This window comes from Cloeon dipterum, chromosome 3, assembly GCF_949628265.1.
Source record: "Cloeon dipterum chromosome 3, ieCloDipt1.1, whole genome shotgun sequence".
NCBI classification, from domain to species: domain Eukaryota; kingdom Metazoa; phylum Arthropoda; class Insecta; order Ephemeroptera; family Baetidae; genus Cloeon; species Cloeon dipterum.
Genome location: NC_088788.1, coordinates 20,539,317 through 20,564,367, shown reverse-complemented (window position 1 = coordinate 20,564,367; position 25,051 = coordinate 20,539,317). Strand labels below are relative to the sequence as shown.

At 40.5% G+C, this 25,051-nt stretch overlaps 4 protein-coding genes across 7 annotated transcripts in view; 2 read left to right on the top strand and 2 right to left on the bottom strand.

The window, feature by feature from the left end:
* Window positions 1–128: 128 nt before the first annotated feature.
* Window positions 129–6,042, bottom strand: Mad (Mothers against dpp). The gene is made up of 7 exons (XM_065482370.1): window positions 5,614–6,042; window positions 4,420–4,701; window positions 4,130–4,301; window positions 3,636–4,009; window positions 3,353–3,551; window positions 3,055–3,295; window positions 129–2,978 (listed from the first exon to the last, which is right to left on the bottom strand). Exons 2-7 carry the CDS (start codon window positions 4,681–4,683, stop codon window positions 2,819–2,821), a joined length of 1,410 nt encoding a protein of 469 aa, XP_065338442.1. The 5' UTR covers window positions 4,684–4,701; window positions 5,614–6,042; the 3' UTR covers window positions 129–2,818.
* Window positions 6,043–6,278: 236 nt separating this feature from the next.
* On the top strand, window positions 6,279–8,874 carry LOC135938614 (trafficking protein particle complex subunit 12). Its single transcript, XM_065482368.1, has 8 exons — window positions 6,279–6,431; window positions 6,577–7,082; window positions 7,141–7,260; window positions 7,509–7,619; window positions 7,672–7,923; window positions 7,978–8,124; window positions 8,176–8,436; window positions 8,489–8,874. Exons 2-8 carry the CDS (start codon window positions 6,609–6,611, stop codon window positions 8,732–8,734), a joined length of 1,611 nt encoding a protein of 536 aa, XP_065338440.1. The 5' UTR covers window positions 6,279–6,431; window positions 6,577–6,608; the 3' UTR covers window positions 8,735–8,874.
* Window positions 8,867–9,733, bottom strand: ND-B22 (NADH dehydrogenase (ubiquinone) B22 subunit). The gene is made up of 3 exons (XM_065482371.1): window positions 9,582–9,733; window positions 9,228–9,370; window positions 8,867–9,174 (listed from the first exon to the last, which is right to left on the bottom strand). Exons 1-3 carry the CDS (start codon window positions 9,680–9,682, stop codon window positions 8,984–8,986), a joined length of 435 nt encoding a protein of 144 aa, XP_065338443.1. The 5' UTR covers window positions 9,683–9,733; the 3' UTR covers window positions 8,867–8,983.
* A 555-nt stretch (window positions 9,734–10,288) lies between these two features.
* bsk (mitogen-activated protein kinase dJNK) overlaps window positions 10,289–25,051 on the top strand; it is a 64,962-nt gene continuing 50,199 nt past the window's right edge. For 3 of the 4 annotated variants that reach the window (XM_065486359.1, XM_065486363.1, XM_065486356.1), the window contains exons 1-2: window positions 10,289–10,431; window positions 23,324–23,359. The gene's annotated coding sequence lies outside the window, so the exon portion shown is untranslated. The remainder of the gene's footprint in view (window positions 10,432–23,323; window positions 23,360–25,051) is intronic. The other variant, XM_065486364.1, reaches the window with a different exon arrangement.

Below are 25,051 nucleotides of genomic sequence, written 5' to 3'. Positions count from 1 at the left end.
GAGCAGGCGAGAGCGATTTTTACAGCAAGAATAAACACCACCTATAGCCCGTGGGGCTCATTCAGTGCAAAAATATCACACGTGACCTAAATGGAAGGGTGGAACGAAATGGGGAAAAAACACGCAAATTTAACTGGTACACAGTCTCATGTATTATTTTATAGTAGATTATAAACACGCGCAAAAATTAGCCAAAACATCAACACCGCGAATCAAAGCACTTAGCGTTCATAGTGTCTGTGTTCACGCTGTCTTCTGAAGATTTCGTTTAACTTTCTTGTCCTGCTTGCCAGAGTGGGCTCTATTGTATTTGTGCGCGGGTCCGGCGAGAAAGCAGCCTGACAACGCGTACTATAGCTGCTCTGAAAACTCGTTGTCGGTGGTTTGTGTAAATTAACATGCGAAGGATATTAAAATCTGAAGTGTACAATATTACATTACTGTGTAATTACAATCTGTGTTGTTATAGTATAAAACGCATTTTGTCTTGCCAGAAACACGCAGCATGTTTGTTTGGTTTATATTGAAGAAAACTGTATAATGTAGTGCGACCAAGAAAATGGCGGAAAACTTGTTTAGCTAATTCTTTCATTGGCAAACCTGTCTCTTGTGCGTACGTGTTTTAACATCTATTCATAAAAATTACATAATTGCACATGCATATTGTCCGTAATAGTAGCAACAGAGACTTAAAATAAGGCAGCTAACAGTAGACTGTAAATGTTCGTCATTCATACACTGGAACTGACTTTGCTAGTTCAGTTTCAAATATAACAGTATTTTCACAAATAACTAAAATCTAGAATGCGAAAATTTAGTTTACAATAGACACACCTGAGCCAATAAGATGTTTATCAAGAATTTCTGGCCACCTTAAGCTCAAGATTTTCAGATCATATCAATATATATGCTTTAACATTTATTTATTTTACGAACTAAACAGTTAACAATTTTACAGATTGCACTTCTTAGGACAATTTTCCGATCAATACACACTTTTGGCCCAATATATCATTTTTGTTAGTGAATCACCTTAGACGTTCTTATAAATCATAAAATGGCTTTGCTCAGTCATGTATATTACAGAAGTCAACAATTTTCAAGTAACTAAGGATAATTTTGATTTCATAAACTCTCCAAAATTTTATGTCAGTGTTTTAATGGCAACTGGTTCAATCACACTCAGGCAATTTTGTTTCTACATTGACCAATAGGTCACTTTTCTGCAACACTTTTGAATTTTAAGACACACAATTGGCGGGAATTTATGTTAATTTTGCATTTTGCACTTGTGGTGTTTCTTCAAAATTGTTTAGACATATTAGCTGAACGACTAAAGCTGCAACAAGCGAATCCACGTTGACTGGCACAAAACGTCGAGTAAAAAGCGCGTTCACCCAAACAAGTTAAAGGAGAACTAAAATGAACTAAATGAACAGCCGGGCTCCAATTTTTTCCCCATTTTATAAGCAATTCGTTCTTTCATGTGAAATAAAATAATATCACCAAGGAAATAGCTTCTAAATATGGCAACCAAGTTCACAGATTGAATTAGCTAGCTTTCTTGCTGGGCATCAGTAAAGCGTCAACAAATAGCTTGCAAGCTTTTTTTAGCAGAGGCCGGCTGGCAAGATGGAACTTCAAATATACTACAATTAATAAAAAACTTAGATATCCTTCATGCTGAGGAAGGTAAGAAGTTGTGAAAGTAACACCACATAGAGTCAATTGGTTCAGATGCCATTCCCCTTCTTAACCCTTCCTTGACCCTCATTTTGTTGGATAAGTTAAAAAATAAGTTGGGAATTTTGCTTGTTGAGCAACACAAAAGGGGTGTGGCAAGTGAACAATCACCATCAATGTAGTGTTTATTCTGCTAGAAAGGTAAACACAGGAACAGATTGTTGATCATCTGTTTGGGGTATTAAAACAGACGTCATAAGAATATTCTAAAATGGACTAATAATCAAGTAATCCATTGACATATCCTGTGTCTACCATCCTTACGTTGTTACCTTTCTCAGTTAGCAAGTGGGTCTCTCAACCCCTTAACTTCGGTTGAGGGGACAACCCACCCAGGGTGAGTCCAAATTAGCTCGACCACTCAACTTTTCAAATTAGGGGTCAAGCTAATTCAGAAATCAGTCTATAACTAAATTACAACACTAAACAAAATTTATTCTATATCCTAAGTTATAACTAACACAAGCTACTGAATTTTTGTATCAAATGCACAATATCCATAATACACAAAATACTTATTACCCTTAGAATCATGAGAGTAGGCTTATTGTGTATTCTCGACATAGAGTGTCACTATAATTAACTCGACAATTATTAACTGTACCCCTTAGAAATTACCCTCTTCGGTGCTGTAAAATATTTTTTGAGATCCTAAATGAAGCAGCAATGATTTTAGCAACCAAACTATACATTTCTGGCAAAAGATTAAATTTTTGTTCGTGGTTACTTAAAAAATATCGATGGATGTATTGTATAACAATCATTTGGTTTCTTGTTAAAATAGTTTTACCATTCTGCATCATAAAACTTGTGCAAGTCAATGTCAATAAATATAATCATCATAAAGTCGCATGTAAAGCAGCTCAAAAAAGCGTCATTATTTTTGTGACTGTTGTGTCACGTTTTTCGGCTACCCTTTCAAAAGGGAACAAGGCTTTTTTTAAAAAATCAGGGAATATTATTATTAGCTAGAGAGAAAACTGCCATGGAAGAAATAATTTGAGAAGGATTTTTTGGAACTTACGTCGAAAAACTAAAGTAAGAAAGTAGTTGTGCCCTTTGCTCTTTGCAGCACTCACGACACCGATGAGATGGGGTTGTGAGGAGAGCCCATTTGTGTGAGAACTTTATCCAGCCACTGCAGTGGCCCATGCAAGTGGATTTCGATCCAACATGGTGTACTTGTCACATCTTGGCGATGATACTCAGCGCCCCAGCCTTTCACAAACGACATCCTGAAATAATTCAACATTTTTCTTACGTTAGTCATTTCAAAATTTTACAATGAAACTAAGTGGCGTGAACTATTACCTAATTGTACACATTTTGGTTAGTTCATAGACTGCCTCAAAGCCGTGATTGACGCTTGTGGAGAGCAGTTGCGCAAACTCTTGGTTGTTGAAGATTTTCAGAGAGCAGCCAGGAGGAATTTTGCAAACAGTGCTTGGGTGGAACTGATGGTGGTGGTTGCAGTTTCGCGACTGGACGAAAATGGCACTGTCAGACAGACATTCCGCGTAGACTTCGCCTCCAACATAATAAAGATGGACACCTGCACAAAGCTTGCTAGTAAGAATCGTCTAAGAACAAAATTAGCAATTTGTAGTACCTTTTCCAATGTGTCTGCGAGTGTTTTCGATAGTCGAATTCCTGTTCACGTTGGACAGCTGGCCCAAACAGAATCTGTCAGAGTTGCAGTTGGGATATGTGAACCCGTCCACAATGACAGAGTGCGAATTGCAGTGGAAAACTTCGCCCACCCGGCAGTTGAGCTCATAGTACGCTATACTGGCCCAGTAAGGTGGCTCCTGAAAGAAGAATTTAATTTTTTTAAGTATAATGAAGAAGGATCATAAGAAAATTAAAATACTCCACTTGATTAGACACGTTACCTGGTAAGCAACAGGAGACACTTCGTTGATGTTGTTTGTGTCCATCGCGTTTGGGTCCGGCGATGGCGATTGTCCGGATTGGTGACTGTCATCAACGCTGGGACTGTAGGCTGGCGGAGGAGTGCCAGCCGGCATTCCGTTTGAAGAGCTAAATGGACTTTGAGGTCCTGTTTGGCTACCTGGACTGTTGACGTTGGCCAATGGCGAGTTGGGTCCGCCGCCCTGCTGATTTATGTGTGGGTGGGAGTTGTTGAAGCCAGTGGCGGAGTATGAGACGTTGTGTGGCATGGATGGTTCTGCCAGCTGCTGGAACGGGAGCAGGGAATGGCCAGGTGCGTATTCGCTGTGGCGCGGCACCAACACAGGAGGCAGCACTGTATAACAATTATTAGAGAGTCAAAATGCGAACGTTTGATGTCGGGTTAAAAACAAGGAATTTTTTATTGCGTTGCCTCAACATTGCATAAAAGAGAACGGTTAATTTTTCAACATACCTGGGCTCTCTACCCTCTTGTAGTGATACGGATTGATGCAAACTTCTTTTTGTTTTGCGGAGAATGGAAACTGGCATTGCTCAAGAGGCTTGAGCTCATGATGGCTTTGCAAGTCAGGCCAACGCCAAACCCGACAGTAGATCACATGAGGCAACCCTTTGCGGTGCGAAACCTGAGAAGAAAATTTGTCACAGTCTAGAATTTGTGTTTTAATGTGGTTAAGAATTTTTCTACTATTATTGATAGTAATATTTTTATCAGAATGCCAAATAATGGACCATTTTTCTTACTTGGAGGCGGCCATCCAAACTACGGGGAATCGTGACACACTTGCTGGGCTGTCCTGGCATGCTCAGGGCCTTTTCCAAGTCCTCGATTGCTCCCTTCTTCTTTTTCAGTTTTTTCACTAAAGAGTCAACAGCTTTTTCTGCCCACTTCTCCTCTTCGTCTCCTTGTTTCCAGCCTAATAATTTTTTCACTGCTGGGCTTGTAAAGGAAAACAACGAGTTCAAAGTGGACATAGTCCCCGAACTTGACTCTGCTTCCTCCTCCATTGTTGCAGGTTGTTTGAGCTGCAGGCAAATACATTAAGAACAGCCGATTAAGAAACTGTGAAGAAGTTTATTAAATAAATGTAGATTTACTATGGTGCAATTTAATCAGCTCAAAAGAAATTATTGTAATAAATCTCTCTTAGAAAGGAAAATAATTCATAAAAGTTTATTGAGTATAGTGCAAATGTATGATTTGTGTATTATTCTCTATATAAATAACTTCCCCCACTATACACATTCAAGGGAACATTTTAGGGGAGGTAGAGCACAAAAGAATACAGGTGTCCAATGGAAAGCTTGAAATTTACATTTTAACATCATTTCAGCAGAGAGTGCAAGTGCCACAGGGGAATTATAATTTATTTTGCCTGTGCTAAAACATGAATTTTATGTATGTATCAACTGCCTGAAATTATTTTTCGACTACATAAAAGTAGAGGTGGATTAGAAGAGTGGTCGAGTGAGATTGAAAGACGAATCGAATATTAAAAGCAGAGAAAATCTGAACCCGAATTTTTTATTTCTTTCACAGTATGCCAAAATAAATTAATAAACAAAAACCGGTGAGGCATCAACTCATTGAAAAAATTACATATGAATCAGCGGTGACTAATGTACAATCAACGCGTCAACACACGGTTAACAAAAAGGACGAGCTTCTGCGTATCTAATATTTCGAGAGAGTTGATGCTCATTTATAGCAATTAACAACCAAATTTTACTATAAATTTGATTATTTCCAGAACTGAACAGGTTTAACTGAAACCAATTAATCTTTTCGGAAGAATTTTCCTCCATACTTGAAGCAGTTTGTGAAACGCCAAGTCCGCGTCACGCGAAACTGCTTGTCGGAGACACAGAGTCTGGCGCCGATTTCGGCGTCGACGCATGAACCGATCCGAACGAGACTTTGCATTAGTAAACTCTTACCTCTTAGGCGTCGACCGACCGAATTTGCGTCGCGCCTTGGGGCTGGTTCGGCCGAAATCGGGGACGAAGCTAGACTGCAGCTTCTCCCAAAGCGAAGTGTTGGCGACCTGGATGGCGACAGTCAGGCGAGGCGAGTGCAAATGTACACACTCGACACACTGCCCATTAACCACCCTAGGGCGATGGCACTGCGACCTCGATTTCGCCCCTCAGGCTCCCGCAGAAATTGACTTTAACGCACTCTATTTATTCCTTAGTTATCTGGTCTTCGCCAAAAGCTATTATTTCGCACCTAAATTAGGCAGAAAAAATATTATTTTTAATTTCGCTGATTTATTTTTAAAAACAAGTGAGACGCGACGATCTTCCTCGTTTAGCGGGAACTTTAAACACGCGGAAAACCCGAGGATTAGGGATTTCCTGTTACTAAATTTATGCTTGAAAATATAATACTATTATCTAAATACGAAATAAAAAGAGAAGGGGAGGGAGAAATTTCAAAATTAACTTTGCCCAAACCATTAGATGAAAAAAAGATAGACATTCGAACAAAAACGAGTAAACACAGGTAAGTGTGCGGGGTGTGGAGAAGAGAGCACGAAGTGTTTGGAAAGAGCGCGTACGGCGCGTACCGAGTACAATGGCAGCGGGGAGGGAGTAAGCAAGAGGGGCGAGGAAGAGATTGTTATTTTCATATTTTGTCAGGTCAGCTGTGAGCTGGCTGTGGCTGAGTGCGAGTGGCTGATTGCCTATGCCTGCTTGCCCTGCCTGGCTATCCAGTTATTGAGATTGACAAACAAAACTAGAAACTAGCCTATGTAAGCCTAAACAACGTTTTTTACGTAAATGTTATTATTTAATTTATGTATCATAATCTGTTGGTATTGTGCTTTCGAAAATATTCTTTGATGTACAATTTAAATAAATCAATATGATTTTTCTAACCATTCTTTTATTTTCTAGCGCTGACTTTGACTATCTACTGAATTGGGACAATGGAAGAAAAAAAAGAAACCGCCATAGACAAACTGTCGGCTTCTGTCGCCTCTGTAAATTTGGAATCTGATGGAGAGGGAATCCACAACATGCAAACATCTAACTTGAGCAGCTACTTCAGCAACAACGCTGCGCCCAGTTCAGCATCTTTCTTTGACCAAATTGCCACCAAAGATGCAACCAATAAACCTCCAGCTCATCCTCCTTCCCACCTCTTTCTGCAAAATCCTCAGGACCAACACAGTCATTTCCCTGAAGCAAGTGCCCACGTCATTGCAGACTTTTCGTCTGTTCAGCCCAATCCTGAAGATCTATTCTGCAGTGGAAGCTCAGAAGTAGACCGCAGACGAAACGCCTGGATTCCTAGCGAGGATGTGCGAAGAGTTTTGGTGATGATTTCGACAAATTCGCCTGGAAGTATAACTCCTGATGAGAACCTGACCAAACCTGGTGTCATGCTTGAAGAGGACATGGTAAAATTTTGGTCACTTGCTTATTTGTTAGTGTTAATAAGTAATATGATAATTGCAGACTGACACAGTGCAAGAACTTGTCCTCCATTACCTGGGCGAAGAAGAAGCTTCGAAGAGAAAAGTTTTGGTCTGTTCTGATGTTACTCAAGATGATAGGGGGTTGAGAGACTTAATTCAGGTACTGCACATTTTATTTTTATTTTTGGTGATAAGTTCCACAGCTATGATAATCGTGGGAATATTTCAGCATGTGAGTAATCGCCCAATAGTCAATAAAAAAAAGAAATTATGGTGATGGTTAATTCCTGTTTAATTCTTGCTTCATAATTCAATACCCAAAGAGGCAAAGTATGCGAATAACCTTTTTTTCTGAAATAATCAACATCATCAAATATATATTCAAACTCTCATTATTTTTTTTTGTAGGCTGGCTGTATTCGAGCTGCTGTAAATTTGACTGGCAGATTGCTTTCCATGTATGGCCAAGATGCAGGCCGCGCTGGCTATCCTACTAAACACACTCCTCACTCTATTCAAGTATGATTGCCAGTCATTAAATTATGTTTCTCTAACTCCACCATTTCTGCAGCTATGGTCTACAAGAATAGCACTGCTAGTGAAACTGAGGTCTTTTTCCCTGGCAGATATAGAATCTGAGCCATTTGGAGACCTTGAGAGACCAGACCTATACTTCCAGTACTATCCCGACATGTACGGAAACAGGCCTGGGACCATGGTTCCATTTTCATTCAGACTGCTCTTGGCTGAATTCCCACAGTACCTGAACAAGGGAAAAGAATCATTGGTCAGACTGCACAGTGTTTTGGCTGTTGTTCGGCAGGTGAATTTGTGATTTTTTCTGTTGATTGCTTTCGAAATAGTTAGTTTCTCATAGATTCTGAAAAATTTGGACGCTGGTCTCATGGAAGATGGCAGTCCAATAAGCATATCGGATGCTGATAGAGCTGAATCAAAGAAGTTGTGGCGCTCAAGGGAAGTTAGGGTCCTGTACTCCATAGCGAACTGTGCAATTTTCCAAAAGGTAAGTTTCATGCCAAATCTTTGATTCTAAAAATAAATTAAATTTTCACAGGCATATGAACTTGCTGTGAATGTGATAGAGCAAATAATTGTGAAAGAGCCAAGCAGCCAGAAGGCACTGCAGTCTGCTCTTGGTCGGCTGATGCTCATGCTCGGAGATGTTTCGGCTGCAGAAAGCTTTTTCTTGTCATGCGATCCTGCGGAGACCAGGTCCATTGTAGATAGAGGACTGGTGGCAATCACGCAGAATGCTTTCCAAGAAGCCTATGAAATATTTGGCAAAGCATTAGTCAAGGAGCCAAACAACGTTTTGGTTGGTGCTTGTCTTGCAGGATCTTCAATTTGCTGACACAGCCAAATTTTAGGTTATTAACAACATGGCCATCTGTCTCTTGTACATGGGAAAGCTGAAAGACTCAATCAAGCTACTGGAGGACGCGTTGCAGAACAATCCTGTTGGAGGTTTGCACGAAAGCATCCTGCTCAACATTTGCACTCTTTATGAGCTGGAGTCAACTGTGTGCCTCGAGCAAAAGCTCTCAATTTTGAAGCTTTTGACTCATTACAAAGGTGATGGCATCAACATGGCTTGTCTGAAGCTTCAGGTTTAAAGATTTCTCCCTCTTGATGGATTTGATCTCACGATTTTAATCATTTAATCATACTCTATTTCAGCATGTTATTAATTTTGAATTAGAATTTTAAAAATTGCCTGTTATCAACATATCTAATAAAATATCATATTACTTAAGTTTCAATATATTTTAGTGTATTACATGTTTATACTACAAGGATTTAAAACAAGTCTCGAGGAATCAAATATTAACAATAATTTCAACATTTTCTTAAAAGTGCACAATTCAGTGATGACTTTCTGGCATTGGTTTGCCATAGTGCTGCTCATAGAATTTGAGGTACTCCTTCTTCCTTTGCTCCCGGCGAGCGAAGTACTCGGGGTACTGAGCCTTTTCCAGGGGATGCCAGTAGTCAAGAACCCAATCAGGGCAGACAACCTCTCGAGCGTAAGCCACTCCTCCAGGTGATTTGGCAACTAGAACAAAGGAAACTTAAGAACGGATGGGATTGAAAATTTTGTCAACATACATTTCAGAGGTTGATAGTGCTCGCACTTGGCCAGTTCTTCCTCTCCAGCAATCCAAAGCTCCTTAGCTCGCCGGAGGTCAGTGATGTTTTTGTTTTCATCAAACCTTGCCCTGAGAAGGACGGCATGGTATCTGAACGTTGGCCTGGAACGGAATCGAGGAATTAATTAGTTATGACGTGCAAAATCCATGTCATTACTCAAGCTGAAAGTCAAGAGTAAAAAATGTGTTAAAAAATTTAATTAAGAAAACATATTGATGCCGTCCACTTACATATTTGGATTCGAGATAAGGTCGACAGTATATCACAATATGTATTTGAATCTTTCCTGTGTCATTTTGACACACAATTTACCTGTTAATGTTCCATGCCTCCAAATTTCTCACAGCCCTTTTGTAAAGGCTGCACACTCGCTTAGAATGTTTCAGTAAATTGGGGTTGAGGTAACCCGACATGTTTGCAGTCGAAAAACTAAAAATAAATATCGGTATTACGGTATTGTACGATTCACCTTCACGGTTGTTTTAGAAAGGGAAACGCCCCCTCAACACAGTCACAAAATAAATTTTCAAGTGGGGCAAATTTAAAAGGAAATTATAAAATTGAAGTTTTATGTCACGCTTATTTTATTTATAAAATTTTTGATAATTTAGAGTTTATTTGTACATGAACATGATTGTTTTATATATTTTTATAAAATATCGCATCTTTGGTCACCGGCACTACAAATTTAGTAGGAAGTACCGATTGGTTGTTGCACCGTCACTCGCTAGAGGGTAGTCAATGTTAGATTTCGTGAATGATTTTTTTGGAATGCCAAAAATATGGATTTGTGAGATTAATATTCCAAGCTATCATATCCACAAGAAAGTCAGAACAAAAAAATAGAGGAATAAAATTTGAGTATATTATAGGGAAACACTGACCCAAGGCGGATATTAGGGAAAAATTGCCATTTTGGGTGGTAAAAGAAGGCACGGCATACAAAAAGTGGCGCTTTGGCGCCGAGGCCGCTTCCCATTGGTTGCTGGGAATATCTTTACTCAGCTGTCAATCCGCATTTGTTGACGTCACAACACACAAAATTCACCACTTCATGGATATTGCACTACAGCAGTGGTTGTGGCAGAAACAGACGCTGGCAAAATGACTTTTGTGCCCAAGTAGTGCTTTTTTGTGGAAGCAGAGTGGCGCGGAGGCATTGGTAAGTGAGTTAAGGCCGTCGGCCAAACGCCCCGGCGCCTTTCGCAGCGTCAAGCTGCCCTTTTTCGGCAAAGTGGGGGTGGAGGAGCACGACAAGTGTATTGACCAGGCACCTGCCCCCGAAACCCGCCTCCGACGCCTGATTCGGCCCGAAACGATCGGCGACCGAGCCCAAATCGACCGCCAGATTGGCCTAATGCGAACGTAACCGTGATCCAGAAAATGGGAATTACGCTGCTCCTTTACCCCTTTCTCATCGTTGCCTGCGTGCGATTTTGGCACGCTCGCTCTTTGCGTCTGGAATTTTGGCGAAATGTAGGACAAGTGAATTATTATTTATTGTCCAGGCGTGTGCGCTTTTGCAGCGCCGTTTCTGGCGACTGGCGCAGCGCCAGCCAGATTAGCGGCGCCTCCGAGAGAGAAAAAAAAGTCAAAATGAATGGCTTTTGGCCGCAGCGCAGCATCAATCTTAATTTCTGCTCGCGTTTTAACACTTGCATCCGAATCGAGCCTTGACAAAAAACAAACGCCGCTCTTATTGCGACATCAGCCGCAAACAGGAAATTTGCTTCTTTTTTGCCCCCCTTTTTGTTTTTTGTTTTTTTACTCTGCAGGTGGCCTTGACGAAGCAGAGTGTCTTTTATTTGGTGATTGAGTGTGCAAAGGGGTAAAATTCTGCGTGTTGAAATTCGAGCTTTGAAGTGTTATTTTAAATTTGAGTGAACCTTGTTTACACCAGCAAAATTACATAGTTTCCACAATGGTATATTTCGCATTTAAATCATGAGACTTTTTCTAAACCCACGTAATACAAATAATTCACGTTGAAAATAATTATGTGCTAAATTAGTGCTTTTAAATAATTAGTTTTCATCTGACCCTTGGAAGATTTATATGCGAGTAAAATAATCAATCCATTTCAATTAGCGTCATGATTTTTATCACAATTTAACCTCAGTATTAATTTTAAACGTCACTTTATAGGAATGATTATAATTTTAATTACCGTTTTGATTAATATCCAAGGAAATTACTTTGAAAATTTTTATCCAAACATGCGATCTTTATCTTATAAAATGATTAATTTGAATCATGACCACCTGATAACAACCAAATCCTGAAAATAGAACATAAAAAAGGACAAATAAAGTAAATAATTGTCTCAAATTAATAGGTTGCTTCCGATTTAATAGAAACTCTAGATTTTAATATAAGCTAATTTTTAAATTAGTGCGAAATAAAAATTTGCGGATTGAAAAATATTTTTAGCTGGTTTTAAATTGAATGTATTTAACCTTGCAAAATATCCTCCTGAAGAACATTATCACAGTCATTCACACATTGCAATCAAATAAACAAATTATTTATGGATAGGGGTATTGTTCAAATCGTGCGCCGTCGCAGGAAACAATATGTATTATTAATAAAATTTCATGATTTTGTTTCAATCTGATAAATTTGGCTTTATGAACGGCGAAATGCGGCTTGATCCTGGACTTATTTACATTTTGAACCGTGTTCTCGCTCGGCCGCCCGGCCGAATTTGATTAATTAGCAGCTGCCGCTTTTGGAGCGAAAAGTGCACACACACACATAGGACCGCGCGCACGCACACAACAATGCGAACACCCACGCTTAAGGCCGGCCGACCGTGTGCCAGGGGAGGTCTCTCTCAGTAGCTTATTGATTGATGTGACGTCACGCACTTCTGAATGTGAATGCGAGTGTGCATTTCGCCAAGTCAGCGGCTATGATCCCATCCGGCCCCGCAATTGACTTCTCGCTCGCTGCGCTGCTTTCCCGCTTTTGTTTCGACCAGGAAGCGACTTTTCCATTTTAAGTTGGCCGCACAACGGCACCCCCATCAACCCGGTTTTACTTCATGTGGCTTTGAATGTTTCAATCCTATTTCTCGCGATGCTTGCATTGCTGCCTTAAAATGCTCAGTCAGTGTGAGTTTCAACTTGGGTTGCCTTTACCAAGAAGTAGTCGTGCTTTGGAGGCAGAATGATTCCGACTAGACACTTGGATTCAGGAGATTCGAAATTTTGGAGCAGTCTGAATCGACTCACCGCCGGCAGGTTTCCACCATTCGTACAATGACGGTCGATCAGGGTGCATCGCGGACAGGTGGAAACGCGCGATTCGCGGTAGTATGCCATACGTTCAAAACAAAAGATCTAAAAGAACACAGGTGTCCACGAGCTTAAGCTTTTTGCAATCTAAACGACTTCAATTTTTTTAATTAAATTTGATGTCCTGCCACCAATGGATTATTTGACTACGTAAAAATCATTCATAACATGCTAGTCAATAGCATATATAGATTTTCTTTACAAATAAAACAAAACTTGTTTGTCAATGACAAGATGTGTGTAAGGCGCATGTTAGCTAGGTTTTTCGAGTAGGTCTATGAACTGGACACCGCTTGGAAGTAAACATTTTTGCAGTAAACAAATAATGTGTCTTGTTGATTATCTATTGTATTTTTGAAAAAATAGCAATATAAGGCACTAAAATTATTTTGTGTAAATAACATACACCCATTTAAACGCTTCAAAAATAAGTAAATAAATGGAATTGGCGTACTGCGCACTATTTTTATGCTACAATTTCAAAGCCCAACCCCCTCGAATTTGCTGTCGTATGATGCGCCTGAGGCTGAATTTTTCATTAAGCTTGAGAGCGTTGCCGTACCGTGGCCGACTTGTAACCATTGTGCTGATCGATCTTTCAGCTGCACTGTGCAAAAAGACGGACGCTGATCATTACTCAGCCGATGCCCGCATTTTTCGCTTTTCTCGGCGGTTTAGATTCGCGGCCACGCCCTGCCGCAATCTGCCCTAGCTGAGATTAATCACCTCCCTGACTAGATAACCCACGAAGAAATTCTCCTCTTTGTTCTAAGTTACAGGATAAGATTGGAAATGAGTTAAATTTTCGCAATGTTCAGGATTTAAATCAGAGCGTTTTGTTGACACTTTCATTTTTCCTTATTTAGTGCTGTGTTATGTAATGGTGAACTTATTTTTAATATTAAAAACAATCTGTCTCTCGCTCGTGGTAGACTTTTCCATTTCATTCATCCCCCCTCTGCCGTGAAGATGAAGATAAAAAAGAGTGCATGCGGGACCGGAGCAATTTATCCGCAGCCCATTATCTCGTTTAGACACCTCCGCCCTGCGAAAGTGAGGAGCAGACTGATAAATTTGAGGCACGTTGACCTCGGCGCCTGCCCAAATAAATAAAGCCGGAAAGCACGTCAGACGAGAATCCACAATTTAGCTCTTGTGGGCCGAGTGAGACACTGAGAATTAAATCAGTGTAGACAAGAGCTCCGTGTGAAATTGAATCTTTTAACCGCATATTTCACCACTCAATCAATTTTTCTAGCTCTTGATTTGGTTTTTACAATTCATATAATAATTTATCGAATTTTTCTCAGCCAGTATTTCTTGAAGAGGTCAAGAAGTTTAAAAATGACCTCTTATTTTACAAAAACATGAAGAATGGTTCATGTCTTGTTATGTAATTATGGTTAATTTTTAGTATCGTACTCGTCATGATAAAATGAGTTTGGAAAACTGGATTAATTTAGTTGATTTTTTTAATTACGCTGTCAAACGACATTCAGGAGAGCATTTTGGGCAAAAATCTTGCCGCGCTGGAAAATGGCCAATCTTGAGGCGAAATCGTCGCAGGATCGAGCGCTGCGGTTCTCGTAACTAATTCAAACCCATCAAGTTCGTTTCATGAATATTACGTTAAGAACGGAGCTCATGAGACTGGCGATAAGGAAGAAGTGGAGAAAAGTCTGCCTGCCTGCACTCGGCTTAAGATTCATCTAGGTCCCGAGAGAGGACTGTCATCCCACTCTTTCACTATAAGACTCTTTCTCGCAGGCTGTGTCTTAGAGGCAGACATTTACTTTTATTGATACCTCCAACGGGGCTCTCATTGGTGCGCAAATTGCCTAGGGAAAGATCCCAATTGGAGATGCAAACTGAACACAAGAATGCTATACAACTCGTTTATAAAGAACTGTTATGAGGGGGTCCTTAATAATTATTTAATAATTATATCCGAAATATTCAAACAATTTAAAAATTACGTGTCTTTACTTACCAGACCAAACATTTTGCACCGATGAACAATTCGATGAGGATATGAGATATCAATTCATGAATTACTTATTTGCATTATTTGAATTGGCTAATTTAGAGAAGAGTTATCTAAAATATTCAGTTTAACTCTTATTAGACGTATATAAAGAATGATTTTTCAAACGTAATATAAAAAGGGGAACGAGTGGAATTATTAGGTTACGTTGCCAAATTCAGACGTTTTAGTACGTATTCTTGTATCAATATTTTTAAGCTACTTCGTTTTACTTAAGTTTGCTAAACGTACGTAGTTAGGTGTCCAATTGGAAACCGTTGTTGAGAAAAGCGTGCCATCGAGGCAGATTCTCCGCAGCTGATCGCGAAAGGCGCTAATGGAGAGTGAACTGCTGCGCTGTTGGATACAATTTTTATCCCAACTATGCACGTCCATTTCTCCAGTGTGTTTCTTACTCCACTTGATTCTTTTATTTGCTTGGGATTTTCTCGCTGGCGATAATATCTTTCCAGACGATTTAGAGCAAGATTTACCACTTCTTGCCAGTTTTCATTTGCTGCCGCAATGTGATTGAGGGAGACAATAAGATAATAAATTTCCAATGAGAGCTGCAAATCGGTTGACAAGAATTAAGAAGAAATTAAAAAATAAAAGAAAAAGTTGTTACTCGAATCAAAGCGGTGAGAAATAATAATTTAATTATTTTTTATTCAAAACATTTTGTTAGATTATTTTTTTTTTTTTTTTTTGCTCTTTTTTATCCTTGTCCGTCCGAGGACCGGGAAGGGCGCGCACTGCACTAGCACGAATGCTGAAACCCGGGTCCCAATAACACCGCGAACGGATAACATGGGCGCACCAGGCCGCACAGGGACCCAGCCAACCGAAGGGCCACTTGCCTCTGCACCGAGGACTGCATTGAAACGCTAGACATTCGTCCCGTGAAGCCAAATCACGCATGCTGGAAAGGTGCAAACCAGCAAGTAGCGAGTCGGCGCCGGTGCGCCTCCCAGCCCGTCGAGCAATTTGAGCAATTCGAGTCACTAAACTAACCACTTTTTGCCATCTCTGACATTGGGTAGCCAGTATTAGATCTCCGAACTGCTCAAATACCTCACATTGCTTTGACAATCCTGAGAGTGCCTTAACAATGCGAGCCAACGGGCTGGTTATTGGTTATTGGTTTTTTTTATTTAATTTTTGTTTTGTTTTGGATGTCATAGTCATAAATTAAAATTGTTAAATTAAAAATTGATAAACATAGCTCTCGTAAAATTACTGCCTATACAATTGTCACCGGCATTCAACTCGATAAAATAGGGATAAGTACTAAGAGAAATCAAGAAACGTCATACACATGTCATGCTTTTTCCTCGCTTCAGAAATTTCTATGCAGCAAAAGTGATTTGCTTGTGCAGTGCAAGAATAATTTCTGAATTAGGTTTCAGAAGACCTAGTTTGCGAACTTCAAAGACAAGCCATCGCTGCTCGCTATATGATCAGCAACAACTCGCTTTCAATACATTCTCCGTGGCTTGTGCTCTAAATAAGCATTAATGGGACGTTTAATTCACGGCAAAGTGTGTCGTTGAGCGAGCAGAGGCCCTACAGCACATGCTTGTAACGTGCCTAATTGAAAAGCAGCCTGAAACGCTCAAATGAATCTCCAGAGACATAGCGAGAACCAAGTTAATTGACGTGAAATGTGAATACTTTTGTTCTGGAGCATTAAGCTTAAGGTGAGACTTTTCATTTGATGTGTTTCAACTTTTCAAAATTCTGCTCGTCAATATTTTCTGGCTTTTATAAATTTTGCAATACTCAATATAAATGTCGCTAAAATCTAAAGTCAGGCTACATAAATACCAATCAAGAACAATGCGTAGTACGTAATTCCAGTGGGGTATTTGTTTCTGTTTGTCTCTATCATTTGATTGATCAAAGTGATTAAATTTTTAACAATCAGTTCCAATTAAAATTTCTGTGGTCCTTTTACTGTCGTGTTTCAATAAAAAAAAATTGTTAACATTTTTGTGTGTTAGTATTTTCCAACTCCTGTTTTTCCTAGTCAACCGATTGAACATTTTTGGACCATTGGGAACACCACTACCTTTTTAACAAAACTTTAAATTCCATTCATGTTTAAAAATCTGATGGGTTGCACTGCATTAATGGGTGTAATGCGAGACTCTACCATCACCCCGGCAATGATCGCCATATTGTTCAATTTGACCGAATCGGATTCAATTGGAGCACACATGTTAAATTGCCTCTTTATGGAATTTAAAAGTAGTCCTAGCTGTTTATCCAAACGTTTCAATGCCCCAGCATTTCATGAAAAGCAGCAGCCATATTTGCAACTGAACATTATTTTGCCAGTTTGATCACATTCGCGGCTCCAATTCATTGTTGCACGAGTTCTGCTTGCTTGCTCACTCGCACCTTGTCAGTTCGGTTCAATAGAGCACTGATTGATTTTCAAAGGATTCTGAACAATGCAAAATAGGATTTTGCCTACAGTCCATTTGTAAGGCTGCTTTTTCCGGCGCCCCACGCCACTCTGACGTCTATTTGAAAATGCCACCGCTTTTGTTTTGCCCTTTTTTAAAACTTATATTCATCCCTGTGGAGAAAATTCGTACCTGATGCAGTCACCGCTGACTTTTCCTTTCATTCTCGAAGCAACTTTATTTTGTTCGCGTTGACGTCACGTTTGTAACTTTTGACGCCGTTGACGAAGAATTTTATCTCGGCGCGCAGTCGTAAAAATATTTCCCTCTGCCAACACAGAGAACATTTTCTTCTGCTCCATTCCGTCTGTTGGAGATAAAAATTATAATACAGCTGCTTGTTGTGCATGCATTTGTATGCGTTGCACCTGTTTTTAAACGGCTTAACCTAATTAGGGTGAATATTTTTGGAATTCAAAACTCTGACTCTTTTCGTTTTGCTTGTTTGATGCAACAATTTAAAATATCGCCACACGAGTCAACAATTTTTTTTTCTCTTTTTGACTTTTGATGAGGAAACATTGGTAGAAACTAATGGGAACGAATTACTTGAGTTGTTTGTTTGTAACCGCATAATTTTACTTCACGGTGCGAAATGAATGAAAATGAGCGAGCATATTTTTGGCTACGTCAACATCAGAGTTTTCATTTATTGAAACCACGATAGCTTTGAATGAATTAATTATGGGTTGGTGCACTGTTGCAAATAATGCTGCTCTCCTACGCATTTTCACCGTGTTAAATATCGAATGGCTCACGCCAGCTGCTTTGACGCACAATTGTGTGCATTGTTATGGCTTGCTGGCAACCAAGGTAAATGTCACGGACGCGCCACACGTTTCCGCACAAAGCAACTATATGTGTACTTTCCGCTCAGAGCGAACACTGGATTGTGCAAAGTTGTTGTGTTGGTTACAACGCCGAGTTTATCAAGCTTGCAAAATTGCTTTCAGTTTGGGAGGTACGTGATCAAGTTTTAAAATAGTTAACGTATCACAAATTGATGTGCACCAAAGACTCATTTTATGATCTTTCAATTAGCTTTATTTTCATGAATACTACTTTCTATCTGGTGACGGGTGGGTAGGTGACCAATCAGAAACTGCAGCATCATTCACGGCATTATTTCGACTTTGTGCTCAAGAGCATGATTTTTTTTGCCAGGAATTGTGCCCTTTTTCACTGCTTCTTACTGCGACTTATTTATAATGTAATGCGATTTTGAAGTGAGAAGAATTAATGTATTTAATTTCATCATACCTGTCCTCTAAAAAATTGAGGTTTTAATCGCTTCGTATGGACAGTTAAATATCGATATTACAACTTATTTATTCGCACTTAAAAGAATGAATACAAGTCGCAAAGAGCCAGGGAAAGCAACTATTTATAATTAATTTACTTGACACTCTTTTATAACCAACCTCTATTTTGAGGGTGTTTGCACTCTCGTCATTCAAACAATGGGTACATTTAATCCCTAATTAAGCTGTGTCAATGCACCCAGCTGCAATATGTACTTAAACCAAAGGTTTTTGCAAAGAAGAGTCGGAATAATGCAAGCTTTTCTTGAATAAAGACGTATAATTTTATTCTACCTTGGTTCTCGTCTCGAAATCGGCTTAGACGGAAACAAAGCAGAGAAGGAAATTCATCTCGCCACTTTGCGCATCAACGGAGTATAAAGTACGAGGTAATAGGCGCAATTTATATTCGGGTCTGCGGCGGAGATAAGCGACCGTTGCCACTCCTCTCTGTCTATCCTCAGTGTCTCTCGTTCACCAAGCTAGAGAGAAAGAGCGAGCTCGTGGTCTCTGTACTGCGGAAAAACATTAATTTCTTCTGCAGATACATAGCGCGCGGCTCCTCCTTTTTTGCAGCCTTTGTTTCGTTGTGTTTGCGTTGATAAAACGGCCGGGCAATTTTTCACCTGTTTCGTCCAAATCTTTTTGCTGCGAGCTGCAATTTGCCTCTCCGCCGAGAGCGAGATAAAAAGTAAATTGCAAATCCACACAGAGCAGTGGGAATTTACATTTCGTCTGCCTCTTTGTCTGCAGCGGAATTGGCCGCCACGGGGGTGACTGCAAAAACCCTGAAAATGGCATTCATTCATTCTTTTTCACCCTCGTCAGCGCTATTTTCCAAATGATTTGTCTTGAGCATTTAGAAATTAAATAAAAAAAGCCGTTAAACGTTGGTGGAACAATATTAATGCTTTTGGAAACCTCATGTGATCAGATTCGGTTCAAAATTCCAACCCTATGGCTTCAATAGATTGCTTGTAAAGAGATTCCAATCAAAAAGCAGTTCATCTTGATGTCCGTAAAGAGGTTTTCCGTGTTATTTTTTCTTCCTTCCAAAACTGAAAAGCGAGGGGCTTTGGAAAGGGCGCAATCCATTGCAGTTCAGTTTGCGCGGGGATGCAAAAGCACGCCGGTCGCGCCTTCACCCGTGTGCTTGGCGCTTTTGAAGCGTCGGCATGGTGCAAATGTTAGCAGAATATTGATCGGCGTGGCACCGCCCTCCTCGTGCAGCGTGTCATTCATTGAATGCCGGCGCCGAGCTGCAAACTCTGCCGGCTATTCAAGCGGCGCGGCAAATGAAGATGGGCTCTTTCACCTTTCCCCTTACTCATTAAAAAATAATTGCGAGCCTCTATTTTTCTGCTTTCACCAGGCTTTGCCCCTTAAATTCGGCGGAACGAAAAACACCGCGTTGATATGTGTTTTTGGCCGGCGGCAATGTTCCCCTTGTTGCCGCACAAGCACTGCCTCTAATTATAAATTGGAGTACTCTCGAAATTGCTTTTTGTTTCCTGAAAAAGTTTTACCTTTGTGGTACGCTGGAGTTAGCGTGCGATTTTGGTACAAAAAATCCTCAAGCTGCTTTGTTGTCATGAGGGCGAATCTTGAAATTTTTTTAGCTATGATTGCGGTTCAGGTTTAATATACTTCAAAATTTCTGCTACTGGAGTGTAACAAGTACTAAGAATATTTTGAAAAGTAACTCTTCAAATCCATAAAATCTTATTGCACCGGTCATATCGATTAAAGTCGATGTTGTTTCCATTAAATTTAAAAACAGTTAAAAATAAAATGAAACCCGCAGCTTTGTTAGGTTTTGTGAGAGTTTACACAACATGCTCTTTTTTATTTTCCCGATTCTGTGCCGTAAAAATCATACAGTCCAATTACCTAGCTGGCCGAACAGTTTAATTAATTCATTACACGTTCAAGCTGCACAAACGAGGCGCCAATATGAATGTGCAAACGACCCTTATGGAGTCACCTGCGCCCTCGAAAATGAATCTAGCTGATTTATGAAAACGCGATGTCCCCGTTGGGTGAAATTATGGCAACACTCCATCACTGATAATGCGCAGCGATAGCGGCATCTATTGCTATTAAAGTGCGGCCAGATGGCGTTATTAGGGCCCATCTAATGGCGCTGCAATTTTTCGGCCGCCCGTGCGCACTGCCCCAGCCAAATTAATGGCCCTTATGACACTATCGTCACGCCGAGTACGCTAATTTAACAACGACGACGGGTCATATAACTGAAACCATCTTTTTTTTGCCTGCGGCCCTCGATATATGCTGATGACTGCCAAGGTGAATCTGCTGACGAATATCTCAATTATCGTCATCCAATATCTTTCTCCGTCGTGCACGAATGTTGCTTTATTTTATTATTACATAAATCGCATAATTCTCGTAAGAACTTGCACTTTTTTTAAAACAGCGACTAAAATTTTTAGTATTCAAAGTGAATTATGAAATTGAATCAGTAGTTCAGCACTTGCTTATATCCACGAATAACTACAAGAAAAACTGCATAATTTCTACATGATGTTCCTTTCAGTTAGCATAATGTACAGAATCCGGTGCAGGCTAAATAACACGCGTGCTGCGCAGGTTGCATACTTTTACACTAAGCATGCAACCTGGAGAACTTTCTCAAGATAAATCGTAGAATAATAAAGATATTTGAAAATTGGAAGGAATCATATAAATAGCTGGAAAAATGTTACGGGAGGGAATGCAATCAAGTACAATATCCTAGGAGTCTTCTCACGTGCCTGAAAACAATTCAAGAGGTCTCGTATCACTCAAAACTGCTGGATCTCCGAAGTATCCATTGGCAACGAAGGAAACGCGCTCATTACACACGCTCCTTGATATTTACGACCGCTCTTGTGTCTGAAAATCTGCTGCCAGGTGCGTTCGTTTCTCCAGGGGTTCGGCTCTGAGTGTCATTCTGCAGGAACATCTCGATAGACGCGGACCGGTTCCATCTCGGGAGCAGCTCCATCTTCTGCGCGTAGATGAAATTCAAAAAGCTGTTGGCAACCGTAACTTTTTTATACCGCATCTTTGCAGCGATTTTTATTCCTTTTCTTCTTTCATTCGGCGTTTTTCCATTTTATCGTTTCGGAGTAAACAAGCACGCAGCAGCTGTATAAAACGCGATTTGCATTCGCAGCAGCAGCATTTACATAAAACAATAGGGAGTCAAAGGGTGCTGCACTCCATATTTCATTCGGCTGCCTTAATTCGGTGAGAAATCGTCATCCCGCGCTGCAAACAAATAAACAAGCTGCTCTTCCCGTAAGAAAAGAGCACAAAAACTTTGTTAATAATTCAGATTTTCCTCCCGCCGTCGTTATGCAGAGAAGTCGTCTCGCAATATAAAATTATTGATGGCCCCTTCATCTCTTCATGAAATAAGAAAAAAACATCGCTCCGACGGTTGCACGCAGCTTGCATGAAATGAAATTTTCTCGATTACCTTGCACCAATCCGTTCAAACTATGACTGACAGTTGCTATTTATTTTAATTTCTGAAACCTGACGTGTACTTCGTTTACTGTAGAAATAATATTAATATTGCAACATGAATAACTTTTTTTGCAAAATACCTCAGTTAAAATGAACGTCAAATATAATTCTCTCGCTAAGATGCATTTTAGTTTAATCTGCCACGGTCATGTCGCTTGAGTTTTTCTTTGGGAAGATATTTGATAGATTTTTCCTTTAAGGAAAAATACGAAAAATACAATATTTCTATCAGAAATATGATGGTTCGTCCGCTGAGCTATAAAACTGCCGTGACATCAAGGGGCAACGATTTGGAAACGTGGGAAATAAAATGTAATTTATTTTTTGCTGAGAGTCGAAAAGAGGCAAATTACAGTTTTTGCCTTTCCCGTGGCCAGAAATGGTTTCCCAAAATAAAGAGAAAGTCTCTTTTGGATTTCCACCCGAGGGTCAGCCACTCTTCCCATTTCCTCGGCAGTTTTATGGCTACAGACAGGCTGCAGACGAGGAGGAAGGTGCATCAAAGAGCGGGTCGGGGGCTTGATTTGCTCGCCCACTCGGCTCTTTCATTGGTCTGATGCTGTTTTTCATTTATGTAATATTGAGCTCGGTGGACTAGGTCTTGGATTAATACCTCCCGAGGGAGTGTTTTTCTTGGGGCACCCCCTCGCCTGGCGGGCAGACGCACTGAGCGGAAAGCCTGCGGCCGATTGCTAACTGCGTTTTCAAGAAGCAGGGAAATGAAGTTTCTCCCCAGCCGATGGCGCGTGTTTTGCGACAAGGAAAGCCTTTCAGTTATGAAAATAGAGCAATTTTTCTATCACCAGCAGCGCGGCCGGTGTCTGAATTTAAATTAGCCTCGCGAACCAGTTGCAGTTAGAACAAAGTTTTTCTCCCTCGCTGTTTTATTTCTTGTAAAATTAAGTCTGGCACACAAGGTTTGCAGCGAAGGGCCCACTCGAAATGTTGGAAGCGTGCTTCTTATGTTTTCAGGCTACAAACTTCTCCACTTGAGTGTCAAGATGTGATACATATTTCACGGCATGTCTGTGTATATCAGCCAAAGTGTCGACAAGCACTTTCATAATTTATTCCTTGGCCTCTCGCACAACACTGTGTGAATTGCAGATTGTGCATTATTTATGCATTTCTCATGCAAATTACTCACTCCCTTTTCGCTACTTGCGTCGCATTTGCTCCAGAGCCCCGACTTTCAAGACTCATTTGTCTTTCATTACCATTTGTCAAAATAAGGGTCAACCGCAGACGCTGTTCTCTTTATCATGCTAAATAAATACAGTGCTTAAGAGATCAAGTAATAATTACCCAGAACCGCCCTGTTTTAGTTAATTATTCCATTTAAGAATAATTCTACCTCTTTGCCAACTTTTTAACTTTTGTATTTGAACTTTATTTCACCATGCAATTAAAAAACACTTGTATTTTTCAGGTGTAGAGCTTGTAGGAGCAGGCCGTAGGAATCTAGGTAAGATCCATTTTTCGTATAGTTTACATTTGTGTCTAGTCTAAGATATGCACATTCTAAAAATGATCACTTTGACTCTCGATCCGTTAGGAGTCTCGTTAGTTATACTGTGATGCGAAATTTGTTTGCGGAAATTGGTCGATGGTGCTTTCGGTTGGAGCTAAAAATAATGTAGTTTCGTGCGTCGTTGCCAGCCAGTCACAAATTGTTATTCATACGCAAGAGCGATCGCACCGTGTTTGTGTTGTTTATGCAAATTTAAAATTGATTGGCCTGCAGCAATCGCAAAGATGATGGGAAAACGACAGCTGCTCTGGTGCGACACACCTAATTACACGGTGACATCTGATGGCGTTTCAAATTTTCACTCTGCTCTTGTTTCGCTGTGCAATTGACATTCGTCAGCTGCTAATGCCTTTTGCATTATTAAAATCGCGCAAAAATAGCCGTCAAAATTTCGCTCGAGGGGTGTTACATCGACCTGTCAGCTAGAAATGTGCATACGACAATTCTATAAAGGTGTGTGAATAAATGAAAAAAATCAAGCGAGCGCGGTAGTGTTTTCGGATATCTGCGAAACAATCGATTTTTTAGTTCATTGCTCCCGCTATGAGTAAAAATCTGATTTCAAAATGGCTGTCTCTCAGGAAGGACAACTTTCAACACAGCACAACATTCCATAACCTATCAAATTGATACCCCTCTAATTTCTGCCTCACACTTGGAACAATGCTACATCCCCCGCATTTTGCATTTACAAAGGCTCCTACAACATTGATCCGCAACACAATATTGGCTCTTTTCCACTCTTGTCCCTCAAACCCTGTCTTATTTGCTCTCATCGTCAGAGCATTCTTGCTCTCTTTGCGTCGCGATGGGTTAATGCTTGCGTGATCCCACCCTCTTGGCGCATTTTTTCAGTTGAATGTTCAAGTGTGCATGCGGGGGCTGCTTCTGCTCTGACGTCAGCAGCTCCTTCAATGCCGCCCCGTCGAGCGAGCGGGCACAAATTCGTCGTCGTGTCTCCTACGTGCCAATTGCTGGAAAACTTACCTCCAAATTTTGTACCACCTCAGTGCTTTACACGACTGAGGCGGTGTTTTGTCAGTCACCTTTACTTACACTTAATCAGAGCTGTAGACGCAGCTGACGGGGAGTTTCTCTGCGGCCTCTTTGCGCCAATTCGCTCTCACTCATTGTCACATCGATTTCTTGTCACTGGCGACCACCCACGTTTCAAAAGAGATGGACAGTGTTCCCAATCTGTATGACCACGTCGATTTTGTATCGTAAGCAAACTCAATTCCCCAACTTTGTATCGCTGCACCTGCGAGCGAAACAGGTTATCATTATTTGCTCTGAAACTCCAACTTGTTTTACTTGCAAAATACATTTTCGTGCGGGTGAACACAAACGAGCAGAAAAGGTCAAAGGGGGGACAAAACGGTCCGCTGACACATTTCGCCATCAGAATCTGTGTTCAACCTATTTATGGGCTGGTCTGGAAATGAATCGGCCGCATGCATGGATGCACCGGCACAAAGACACGGCGAGAAAGAATGGTCTCGTCTGGTGCGGTCGGTGGTGCTGGTTGCTGGCTGGTTCGTCAGTCACCCCTTGGAGTGAGTGAGAGAGAAGTGCCGCCGCTGTATGAGCTCGCATACAATGGCTTGACCTAAATCTAAGTGGCGG

Coding starts and splice junctions, on each gene's coding strand:
- Mad (XM_065482370.1), bottom strand. CDS start 4,683: ATGGAGGAGGAAGCAGAGTCAAGTTCGGGGACTATGTCCACTTTGAAC. Junction 4,010..4,129: donor CAAGAGGGTAGAGAGCCCAG/GTATGTTGAAAA, acceptor ATTGTTATACAG/TGCTGCCTCCTGTGTTGGTG. Junction 2,979..3,054: donor ACCAAAATGTGTACAATTAG/GTAATAGTTCAC, acceptor GAATTATTTCAG/GATGTCGTTTGTGAAAGGCT.
- LOC135938614 (XM_065482368.1), top strand. CDS start 6,609: ATGGAAGAAAAAAAAGAAACCGCCATAGACAAACTGTCGGCTTCTGTC. Junction 7,083..7,140: donor TCATGCTTGAAGAGGACATG/GTAAAATTTTGG, acceptor TGATAATTGCAG/ACTGACACAGTGCAAGAACT. Junction 7,620..7,671: donor ACACTCCTCACTCTATTCAA/GTATGATTGCCA, acceptor CCATTTCTGCAG/CTATGGTCTACAAGAATAGC.
- ND-B22 (XM_065482371.1), bottom strand. CDS start 9,682: ATGTCGGGTTACCTCAACCCCAATTTACTGAAACATTCTAAGCGAGTG. Junction 9,371..9,581: donor GAGGCATGGAACATTAACAG/GTAAATTGTGTG, acceptor ATTCCGTTCCAG/GCCAACGTTCAGATACCATG. Junction 9,175..9,227: donor GCACTATCAACCTCTGAAAT/GTATGTTGACAA, acceptor CCTTTGTTCTAG/TTGCCAAATCACCTGGAGGA.